Source organism: Ranitomeya imitator, chromosome 4 (genome assembly GCF_032444005.1).
Source record: "Ranitomeya imitator isolate aRanImi1 chromosome 4, aRanImi1.pri, whole genome shotgun sequence".
Classification (NCBI taxonomy): domain Eukaryota; kingdom Metazoa; phylum Chordata; class Amphibia; order Anura; family Dendrobatidae; genus Ranitomeya; species Ranitomeya imitator.
In genome coordinates this window covers 52,899,132-52,911,656 of record NC_091285.1, presented here as the reverse complement: position 1 = coordinate 52,911,656, position 12,525 = coordinate 52,899,132, and the positions used below count along the sequence as shown (strand labels likewise).

General features: G+C 38.4%; 1 protein-coding gene across 3 annotated transcripts in view; it reads right to left on the bottom strand.

Moving 5' to 3' along the window:
- ARAP3 (ArfGAP with RhoGAP domain, ankyrin repeat and PH domain 3) overlaps positions 1 to 12,525 on the bottom strand; it is a 217,584-nt gene that overhangs the window by 150,973 nt on the left and 54,086 nt on the right. For all 3 annotated transcript variants that reach the window (XM_069763631.1, XM_069763633.1, XM_069763632.1), the window contains exon 2: positions 4,897 to 5,946. In XM_069763631.1, the coding sequence (XP_069619732.1) occupies positions 4,897 to 5,870 (974 nt within the window). In that variant the 5' untranslated portion in view covers positions 5,871 to 5,946. The remainder of the gene's footprint in view (positions 1 to 4,896; positions 5,947 to 12,525) is intronic.

The following is a 12,525-nucleotide window of genomic DNA, read 5'->3' as shown; positions in this document are numbered from 1 at the left end:
AGATGATAAACTCCAGGTAACTAAACAACGAGCAATAAATAAAGACATTAAAAATCCCTTAGTTCTTGAGAATGGAGGGGATTTTTCAGTATTTAAGAAGTGGTAAATTTCAAAAAGTTGCTTGAAAATTGGAAAATGAGAAATCTGTTTAATATTAAATACCTGGGCTTCCTAAAGCTTCTACTAACCTCAGTGGCTTGAGCAAGGTCTCACCAAAGAAGCCTTACTGAAAACAGACTGGCTTCTCTTGCTACTCACTAACTTTTACAATTACGGCTACGTTCATAAGTGACATTCTTTTTCCAGCATTTTGTGCTGCCGAAAAGATGTTGCAGTTTACATTACCAGCAAAAGCGATGAGATTTTAGAAATCTCGTGCACTCGCAGGTTTTTTTTTTAACTGACTGAATTTGAGCACTACGGTTTTTGAAAATTGGCAGCATCTCAATTCTTCCATCATTTTTGTAGCCTTTTTTTACCCATCGAAAAATGCTGCAAAAACAAAAAGAACTTAACCTTCGTGCTGTGCTGCATTTTTGCAGCATTTTGGGTGAACACAACTAACTTTATTAACACATAATCACACAATGCAGCAAATAGCTGGATTTTTATACTCAGCAATTTTATTGCCAAGAGTGAAGGTTTTGGCTACAGAAAATTAAAAAAACTACAAAAATGCTACTTGTGAATATAATAACAGCAGGTACTCCTACCCCTATGGCCTCTGCAGGGGAAATGTAGCATTATATGTCTTTTTCCCTATCAGGCAAATTAAAAGGAGCTGTCTTGAAGAAATTACTATCCCTTTAATTGAAAAAAAAATGCATTAAAAAACGAGAAGTGTTGAGAACTACAAAGTCTATTTACATCCTAAAAGCTATGGCCCAATACCAAAACAGCAAAGCCATGCACAAATTACAAACTACAGTATATGACAACAATTAGAAAAGTGCAAGAAAGAGGAATTAGCATTTTAAAATTATGCTCTTAACGTTAAAAATTCTATACACATATGTATTACATATTCTTGTTTTCAATTTAAAAAAAAAAAAGATACAAAAATAAAGATTTCATTTATAAAATAGTTGAAAACTTAAAAAACCCCAAAACATCTACCGCCAAGTTTCTCCACTATCCAGTAGCGGAACAAAAATAAGTGATACAAAGTCATATTTTAGAATATATTTAAGAAAAGCACTAGGTTTACTAAATCCATCCATGAGTAGGAACCCTGTTCATTTACGCTTACGCTTTCCGCAAATTACATTAGTTGTGATTTGCCCTATAGATCCATTGGTAAAGTACAGACTATTTTATGGAGGCTGTGCTCATGCCAGGGGTATCGCAAACCCCACAGTCCTATATTTTATTATTAACATTCTCAAAAAAGGAAAAATGCCGACAGCAGTATATAAGGAAGTTGCTACTAATTAACTTTACATAATATATCGTAACGTGTTTCCAAAGGTGGGGCTTCCCCAGGAACAAAGAAAATATATATATAATATGAGAAGTTCACATCTATAAATTTTCACATGCATTATATGTGGAAATGAAACCCAAAGGGTATTTACAGTTGTAGTTTTTACTGGGCAGGGTTGGATGTACTCATCTCCCAATCCACATCAATTCCAAAACAGGTACAACTACAGAAGTTAAAGGAGAACATTTCAAAATACAACACCGCCAATGCCCAGGAAGACAGTTGGCCATTTTGCCCAGTGTATCTACTATAAAAACAATAGAGATCCAGAAACAACAATAGAAGCTTAAAAATCCCAAATTATACAACGTACAAAAAAAAATCAAGCATTGATACCAATGTGAAGCTGCCAAACTGACGTAATGTTTCAGCTAGGAAAGAACATAACATATTTCTGTCTTCTGTACAGTTCCAGAAAACGTGGATATTTATTCACTATCCATCATTTGTCTTAGAAATTCGATATTGCTGCTCGAAATATTCATCACTTAAGTGGGATCCCAATAACCTTGGTCTTACAAGAACTAGATGCTCATCCTGAATTGGGTTAAATGTGGTGGCACTTGCCCGTAGTGCTGCTTCCAAAGACTCTTCAGTTAAATCCACATCCCAAGAATCTCTATATGTTTTATGCAAGTCAGGGCTTTCATCAATTGAAGAAGATAGTAATCCATTGCCAGTTGTATCACCCTCCTCTCCTGGAACATTTGAGGGAATTTTTTTTCCTGGAGAACAGACTAAATAATTGTTCTCTCCTGCTCTAGAAGATGAAGTTTTCAGGAGAGACATTTTACTAGAAGACTTCTTTTGCATGAATGGTAACCTTGGCAAAAGGTTGCTGGCTATTTTTTTCGGTGGAGTTCGAACAATTCCTTCAGATATCTTTCCATTGTTTAATGAGACTGTGCTCTTCGATTTAGATATGCTAGCTGCTGTATTTCCCACTGGTTGTGGTCTTATCGTGTTTGTCACTTTCACATCCTTTTGCTTAGATCTTGCTGACGGTATATTCTTGATCACCTTTGATAGGGATATTCCAGTAGTACTTAAAGGCTTTGTTACCTCGGCATTCCCTAGTGGCCTTGGCAAAGCACTACTTGGCTGTAAGTTTTTTGTACTTGACACAACATTCCTGCATTTAGGCGGTTGTGAACCAGTGTTTCCTGTTTGCTTTGGCCTCTGGAAAGTCACACTTCCTGCAGATTTCTGTATTGATAGTCCATATGTTTCAGCTGCTTTCTGCTTCAGTGAGAACTTGCTTCCCTTCACTTTTGTTCTATCACCAGGACATTGTTCGGTCTCTATTGGCCGGAGAGATGAATCATTTCTTGCAGCTTTTACTTTTTGTGTGGCCAAAGTCACTATACATTTTGTCCTTGGCAACAATCCATCTGGCTTAGCTTTTGGTACATCAACAGTTTCATAAGATCCCTGATGTGAAACATTAAGTTCTTCCAGTTTTGATTCTTTAGGTCTAAGTTTAGGCAAACTGCTCACTGCTGTTTTTGGTGATGGGATATTTAGAGCAGGTTTCTTAGTAAATGACTTTTTAAGAGTTGAAGATGGAGAAATTCCTATAGTTGTGGGTCTCTTTGACATATGGTTGGTAGGCGTGACAACATTTTTCATAGATTCCGGTTCTGCTACATGTGATTGTGTATGAAAGACAGGTTTGTGTAGACCCAAATTTGCTCCTAAGACACTTTTTGGCACTGTAGGTTTTGGTGGAGTTGCGTACCTCAACAAAAATGATTTCTGGGATACAGCACTAATGGATGGTGTGTTAGAAGAACCAGCATTTCCCACTGGAGTTGGCCTTTGTAAAATGTCATTCACCCCAGGAGGAGATCCTGAGGATTTTTTTCTAATGACTTGTGCAGGACGTGATGTGTTTTTCGAGATAGATTGTTGTCTTTGTAACAATGTTTTTCCTGTTACTCCTTGTCGCACGTCAGACTGCTTCTTTTTCACGTGTTTGGAAGGTGTAGGATTAGTCAATGGTGGTAAAGAAATATCATCATTCTGTGGGCTCTCTGTCCTTTGTGGAGGAGAATTTCTCACACGAGGCAACATTGGAGATGCAGAATGCCCAATTGGTGGAGGACGAGGGAAAGCAATCTGTCCTGTTCTTGGAAGCCTTGGTGACCCAGAATCTCCTACAGGAGTTGGTCGTAATGAAGCAGTAGAAAATGTAATAGGTACTGTACTCCTTTTATGGTTTGGAAGTAGTTGGGCTTGATTACCAAAAGGCAGTTGTCTCCCTGGAGCAGTAGTCCTCAATCGAGAAGTAGTTGGAGAAGCAGAATTTCCTACAGGAGCTGGTCTTGGACAAGCACCATCTCGTATGCTTCCTGGCGTTGGTGACGGCATGTTCATCATTTGGACTGGTTTTAGAGTTGAATTCTTCATCTGCGGTGATCTAAATGAAGCAGCCACTAATCAGCTTTAATTGCTAGGCACGATGAAGTAACAATATGCATCCACCCTGCTTTTGTTGCAGCAGTGCCGATTATCCATACATGCAATGGTGTCGAGGGTATAGAAAAATCAAATTCTTATTTTCATGAGAAATATATAAGCATCGTTCTCCTCAAAGCATGCATTGCTTGGGTGTAGCTAGTGCCTTTAACAAGTTATGTAAAGTCATTATTATAATTTCAGCAAGGTCAAGACTTCCTTCAATTGTCTGTTTCCAGCTGTAAAGTAATCTCCACCCTTTCCTTAACCATTGGCTCCAGGAAACTATCTTAGACTTCCATGGTTGGCTCCCTCTGTATACTTATCTGTCAGAACCCAATGTTCCCAGCAAAAAAGACCTATATGTACCTAATATATTAACCGCCTCCTATCCTATCCTACAGTATATAAAATAAAAAAAGTTAATTAATATAAAATAGAGATCAGGATTGTACTAAAAAGAGTTTTACTTTTTACAGCAGAAAATTTATTATACCGTAGTGTTATTTAGGAATAATAATGTATGAGATATAAAACTAGTATTAAAATAGGGTTAATTAAAAATCCCCTTGTTACTTTTCCCCACTTAACTGCACATTTTTTTTAGATTTTTTTTTTTATAATTTCTCACTCTATTCAATAGCACATGCAGCATACTCTATTTAGTATGCACAGTGTAAAAAGAATATAGGTATATGTTATATACACACTATATAATGTGTATATGCATACCAATAAAACTCACAACATGGGGTACACACATTTGTCAAATTAAATATGACTAAATATAAAAAAAATAAATAAATCTAATTTTGACACATGAACAGTAGGAGATGTGAATTGCAATTATTTTTTTTTAAAGCAAATTATAAATTAAAATTTGAATTAAATTTTTTTCAGAGAAATTTTAAGTTGTTTGCAAAGTTTACATAGAAGAGTTTCAAAATTGTACTTACTTTATACTTTCTGCTGTCGACGTTGTTTCTTGCTTAATCACGTCAGGGGGATTTAAATATATTTGTGGTGTTTTAATATCTGTAGCACAGCTGAGAGAGTCAGTCCTAGGATTAAACCCAGAGTAGATTTCATTGGATATCATTGTTAGTGTTTCCTGTGGAGATGGAGGACTGGTTGAAAAGGACGTGACTTCCTCTGTACTTCCAGCAAAGGAAGGTAAAATCGATGATGGAGAACACTGTATGGTATCCGCTTCCATCTGGACCTTGTACTGCTGGTAAGATGAGCCAGTCTGTGAAGTTTCTTTGTTCTGACGCACAGTGAGAAAAGAAACGGGATGAAAAGGTTTCCCAACCCCAGCGGAAGTATACCTAGAAGGTCCAGCCTCCATCTCCACCCCTCCTAACTTCAGCTCTGGACATGAATTAGAGCTCTCAGATTCCAAGCTGCTTCCTCTTGGAACAGTTGTTTCCTGAAGAGAAGAAGCCTTTTTAGTGGTGATTGAATTATGTTCTACACAAGCAGATGATGACGTGGTGGTGGCATTGGACGTTTTTGCTCCTACAAACTCCTTACTCATCGTTGTACCACTTTTATTGAACACAGTTCTTGGTTTCGGCACTGGCCTGACCATTGGTTCAGTATAAACCATTTTTCCATCTGTGTGATTTTCATTACCAGAGCTGCTGTCTTTTTCATCTCTACTTGGAAAATCAAGAGACTCTGTTTTCTCCATGGAACTTGAAAAGGAAAGTAAGTTTGAGTCACCAGAATTGTTTCTCAATCGACTAATTATTCTCTTCCTGTGACCGGTGGCACCAACACCAATTTGTTGAAGGACCTCATTGTCGACAGACAAAATATCTCTAACTCTGTGGTAGCCATGCTGCCTGAAGCTGTCCTGGTATCTCTCCAAATGGATGGCACAAAGCCAGTCTGAAATATCCGCCTCTTCATCAGCAGTGGACATCATGGCCAAACTGGCCAAGAATCAGCTTCTACCAGATAAAGTGCCAACTGAGCATTTTCACAAAATGAGCAGGAGGAATCTAGAAAGAAAAAAGAAGAATCAAACTCAGACATCTATAGCCGAAAAAGATACACTTCCTCTAGTATATACAAAATAACCAAGAGTGCTACATTAGTAATGAAGTATAATACAGCAAAAAAAAAAGCAAAAGAAAAAGACAATAAACATAGCGATTTGTATACCTAGAAGGTATATATAGTTTATTAAAGCAACACTTCATCAGTAAAACCAAATTAAAAACGAGCTACATCACTGACACAATATGAGTATCCAAGTAGTAACATAGTAACATAGTAACATAGTTAGTAAGGCCGAAAAAAGACATTTGTCCATCCAGTTCAGCCTATATTCCATCATAATAAATACCCAGATCTACGTCCTTCTACAGAACCTAATAATTGTATGATACAATATTGTTCTGCTCCAGGAAGACATCCAGGCCTCTCTTGAACCCCTCGACTGAGTTCGCCATCACCACCTCCTCAGGCAAGCAATTCCAGATTCTCACTGCCCTAACAGTAAAGAATCCTCTTCTATGTTGGTGGAAAAACCTTCTCTCCTCCAGACGCAAAGAATGCCCCCTTGTGCCCGTCACCTTCCTTGGTATAAACAGATCCTCAGCGAGATATTTGTATTGTCCCCTTATATACTTATACATGGTTATTAGATCGCCCCTCAGTCGTCTTTTTTCTAGACTAAATAATCCTAATTTCGCTAATCTATCTGGGTATTGTAGTTCTCCCATCCCCTTTATTAATTTTGTTGCCCTCCTTTGTACTCTCTCTAGTTCCATTATATCCTTCCTGAGCACCGGTGCCCAAAACTGGACACAGTACTCCATATTCTCCAAAATAACTGCACATATATAATTATACCAGAAAATGAACTGCAAAATGAATAACAATCAGTAGTAAGTAAGTTGTTTTAAATTAGACAAAAAAAAGTTACGTGTCTATATCAAGTCAAATACAATGTAAGCTACTAAATAAAGTGCAAGTGCCTAGGTATATTAAATACTAAGATTACCTAGTGACCACCACAAGCAAATATATAATAATATAAGACAAATGCTAACCTTGTACTACCCTAATACCAGTCACAAAGTGTTATCTAGTTGTATAAAGTATACTGAACCTATAACATGAGATCCAAGTAATGGAAGAATGAACAACAACTAAAATGTCAGCAGTGGGTATCGCTGCTCGGGGCAGCTTCATCAGGGGAAGGCTGTTGACTCAGACTGTTGTGTTCTACTTGTTACAATAATTAAGCTGAATTTTTAAAATACATTACTGTATTATTATGTTGCAATCAATTGTATTCAACATTTTCTATGGAGTCCAAGTGTAATGGTCAATCCAAGAATTCTTGTGAAAGCAAGCCTTCGAAGACATACTGCCTATGCACAGACGACTGTCAAAGCTCATCATGGAGAGAACTAACAATTAAAAATAAAAATTGATCAGAACTATAGCAAGAAACCCAGTAGGTGGTAGGTAGTACAGTACTGGAATCAGGGTTTCAGCTCTTACTTTAAGCAGCCCTCAGATTAGGAAATGTAAACCTGGTGTCAGATTTAGTGACAAGTCCTACAACGTTGATGTCATTTATCAAAGAAAACATTGGAGGGAATGTATCAAGGCAATTTGTCATAGTTTAATATCTTAAAAGTTTGCCAAAATTTAGACTTTTTGCTTTTTTTTACATTATTTGTGTCGCTTTTAAAAAGTAGTTGTAATCGTGGTGTGGCTAGCTTTGCAAATAAGGTTTATGTCAGATTGGTGAATTGCAACAAAAAGTTGCCCAAAAAGTCAAAAACTCAAAGTGGAAAATCATCTTTAGACAGAAATGCTATATCTATAGATGCAGAAAATTCATCAAAGATTGCTATTTTAAACCTGGTGCAAATAAGTCACGCAACCATAAGAGAAACTGAATTAAAAAGAAATCCCAGGAATGACCCCTTTTCCGCACTTTTTCTCTTATACACCCCTTTTACTGCCCCCTACCACCACTTCTTGATCCAATCCCACAGCCCCATTCAAACTTTATTTTCCTCTCCTGGACCAGTCACCGTCATGTGGGTTGCCTCCTACAAGTATGGCTCGGGCCCCTTCTGGATAGTCTATGTGGCTATGCCATCCACATGTCTGTGATTTTTCAAGGAAAATCACAAAGACATGTACAATTTTGATCTGAGCATAATCGGCATTGCAAGTCTATGGGTCCACGAAAAATCAGACCACACTCAGATGACATTTTCACCGACTGTCACATGGGAGGAGGCAAAGAAACTTTTTTTTCTCCATGTACAAGAAAAACTAATGACGTACGAGGCCTTACGGAGCTGTTAGACGGCAGTATAAATCAGCCCGAGATCGGACCTCAATGCTTGGACTGGCCAAGGCCATCCCGGCCCAAGCTTGTCAGCTGTGTAGAAATATATGAAGCTGTCACGCTCAGGTCGGGAGCCCCACCGGCCAATCAATGCATTGCAGTCCAATTTTGGTCTGGTTTATATGGCCCTAAGTGACATTAATTCTAAGGGCAAATCACAAGGGGTGCTGATGGCGAGGCAATTGGATGCACCATTATTGCCTATTCACAAAAACAGTGTAATTTACAAATGTAGATTGGACAATTTTCAGACAGAATATTAAAAGGACTCACCAGAGATCCCCTTTGTAATAACTCTCCAATAAAGAACAGTAATCTGGAAACATGCAGCCAATCAGCAGCTTTTGATTGGCTGCAGCCGTCACGTGACAGCTGGGAGATACAGCACCGATTTGGGAGTTAACAATTACGTTTTTTTACTTTGTGCTGTAAAATTATTAACAAGGTGCCCCCAGAAGTGGTCAAAGGGCCTAGTCACATGTGTTATTTTAAGGACGACTGACCAGAATGCACAACTTTGGTCTGATTTTTGGATGTGTCTCTACAATCGGAAATAGGGAGCTAAAAAACGATTAACATTAGATTGGAAAGCGTTGATAAAAAAAGGTGAGTTTTAGATCAATTTCTGTGCATTTTTCACGACTTTACAATTGCTGTTAAAAAAACTGAAATTGTGAAACTACAGCAAAAACCACCGTGTGGGAAACCAACTGTTGAGGACAAAATTTCACATTTGAATAATATCAGCAAATTTTTTCAAACAAAGCTCTACAAGCAGAGTCATTACACTCCCCTGCTACAAATATGGACATAATGTGTCTCACAAACAAAATGTGCAAAAGTATACACGACTACCAAAATGACACAACCAGAGAATATTTCTGGCCCTGGAGCCATCGCTGGCATTATATTTATGAAACTAAGCACTTACATGTCCATAGCTTGTACATCGACTGTGTCTAGACGTACGCCTAAGAGCTTAACATCCAGCCGGGGACAGAAACAAGAAAGTCCACAGAGGCTTGTATCAAGCCAACTGGGGCATGAGAGAGGTCAACCTGCTATCAGCAAAATGAAGGAAGGAGGAAGTCTACAGCTTGTGGACATTTCTATATCTAATCTGGAGTCTCTTTAGTTTCCTGCAAAGAAAATATTCTTGCAAAAATGAGATATTAGTTAGAACATGAAGCTCATAAGTCAACGGAACTAACAAGACTAAAACTCCCCACACACTAGACAAAAGCTAGCCGAACTCTACAACTTCAGCAGGATTAGACCACCATCAAATATGTATTGGGGTCTTCTGACTCTTTCCCGAGAGATGATATTGGGGAGGGAAAAACTTCTGACTTTCGATAATGGATCCTTTTGTTCCTTTAGGAGAAAACCTGCAACATCTCTCTCATAAAGAACAGAAGGAGTCTTCCGGGAGAGATAGTTGTCAAAATATTCATGCCGACCTTAACTCTGTTGGTGCCCAAAGCAGAGGTTTCAGAATGCATTCGATTACCCTTTGCCTCTTAAATGTCTTGTTGCGAGTTCATAAATGGGTAAAGTTGCAAAGTGCCTGTAAAAATGAGTAAATTTGCAAATTACCCCTTATTAAACATCTTCCTAGTTCTCAAGAATGGAGGGATTTTAAATTTTATAGTTTACAACAGGTTACCTAGGCATGAGCCCAGGTGGTCTACTCGAAGAGCGTGCCACCTGGGCTCGTGCCTTTCTGAAGCTGGTCAGATTGCTGGATCTGGCCAGTTTGAGTCCCCCTATGCTTCTTCAATGCTGCAGAAGCAAAGCTGGTACAAACGGTCAATCTTCAGGAGTACAGGGCTCCTAGCAAAGCAGGAACGCAGGAGCGGTTCGCTCCTGAAGAAGCAACTTTACAAAACGATTTTAAGTTCTGTAGGATAGATACTGAAAGGATAATCAGTTCACTGCCTCCAATCTAGCCACATGTGACACGAGGAACTATAGGGCCCCATAGCACATTTGAAATTGGTCCTTCCTTCAACATGACTTGCAGCAACTTTTTGGTTCCACCAATCAATGTAATCTCTAAATGCACATTACCCAAGTGAAGAATGCCCCCGTTGACTGCTGGTCCTCAGCTGTTATAAGTTACCCCCATGGTCAATCAAAATTTTGGCTGGCCAAGCTACCACACAATACATCTGCTGCTCCATTTATGACCAGTGCCAAAAATGTTGCCTTCACGTTTCTCATTAATGCTCTAGGACGTGAAGCAAAATGTAGCTTTAGTATTGCAGAGTCTCCCTGACCACTCTCTGCAATGTTCTCTGTGGTATTAAATGGTAAACATATGCTTAAAATAATACATTTCCAGCCCACTCATCTATACTACTACGAGGACATGATCAAGAAGATCTACGTCTGTGTTGTCTTCACCGAGAGGAAGCATCTGTCTAACAAAACGTTTTCCACTTTATAGATATCAGTGCAAGTGAGGGGTGAGAATTAAATCACATCCAAACAGCTTTATTATGGAAATAACAAAAGTAGCTTGGTGAAAAAAAAACAAAAAAAAAACAGATTCTGATAAATAGAATTTATCAGTTGGTTCACACCTATGACAGGAATAACAATGCCAGATAGAAGACCTTCAATTTAATGATGTAGATATTGTTTCTCAATGCAAATGTGCTTGTAAATGCCTAAAAGGTGGCGCTGAAGTTCTCAGTAAGCCCCTCCTGACACCATCACTTTATCCTTAATTGAAGGTTGTGACATTCACTGACCAAATTGTATTGCAAATTTGGGCAACAATTATCTAATTTTTTTGGGGCACTACAATGTTTAGTATACACATGGCATCAATATTGGCAGAGCCTACCAATTTCATCAGGACCCATGGATTTTGTTACGAATATGGTGGCAGTCGAAACATGAAAGTTGGTAATAATCTGATGTCTATGGTGGTTTCTAAGAAATGAGAACCCTGTTTATGACATTAACCTATTTTATTGCTTCACTAGCGTTTTGCGAATAAAGTATCATAACTTTCAATAAGTCAATATTTTGATCCTATCATGGACCCTGGTCAAAGCCTCCTTGGTAAAGTCACAGCATGAAATTAACCGTGGCCTAAGCTCACAAATATTACAAAGTTAATGTCCTGATTAACAAATAGTCTATGTAAAAGTAAGGCATTAAAAGGGCTGAAAATACTTTCTTTTTTAGAAGTACTTAGTTTATAAAGAGATGAAAGAAGACATATTCAAGTTATCTATCCCCACTGCTGATCAGACGGAAAACTCTGATGATTCCTATCACCTGCACTTGATTATTAAATGACGCATATACACACGTGGTCAAAATGGTTGGTACCCCTTGTTTAATGACAGAAAAACACACAATGGTCACAGAAGTAACTTAAATCTGACAAAAGTAATAATAAATAAAAGATCTATGAAAATGAACAACTGAAACTCAGACATTGCTTTTCAATCATGCTTTCACAGAATTAAAAAAAATAAAACTCATGAATTAGGCCTGCACAGAAATGATGGCACCCTTAACGTAATATTTTGCTGCACAACCTTTTGAGGCAATCACTGCAATCAAACGATTCCTGTAACTGTCAATGAGACTTCTGCACCTCTCGACAGGTATTTTGGCCGACTCCTCAAGCGCAAACTGCTCCAGGTGTTTCGTGTTTCAAGGTTGCCTTTTCCAGACGCCATGTTTCAGCTCTTTCCAAAGATTCTCAATAGGATTTAGGTCAGGGCTCATAGAAGGCCACTTCAGAATAGTTCAATGTTTTCCTCTTAGCCATTCTTGGGTGTTTTTAGCTGTGTGTTGTGGGTCATTATCTTGTTGCAAGACCCATGACCTGCGACTGAGACCAAGCTTTCTGACACTGGGCAGCACATTTCTCTCTAGAATTCCGTGATAGTCTTGAGAATTCATTGTACCCTGCACAGATTCTAGACACACAGTGCCAGATGCAGCAAAGCAGCCCCAGAACATAACAGAGCCTCCTCCATGTTTCACAGTAGGGACAGTGTTCTTTTCTTGATATGCTTCATATTCCCATCTGTGAACATAGAGCTGATATGACTTGCCAAGAAGTTCTATTTTTGCCTCATCTGTCCATAGGGCATTCTCCCAGAAGCTTTGTGGCTTGTCAACATGTAGTTTGGCAAATTCTAGTCTGGCTTTTTATGATTTTTTTTCAACAACG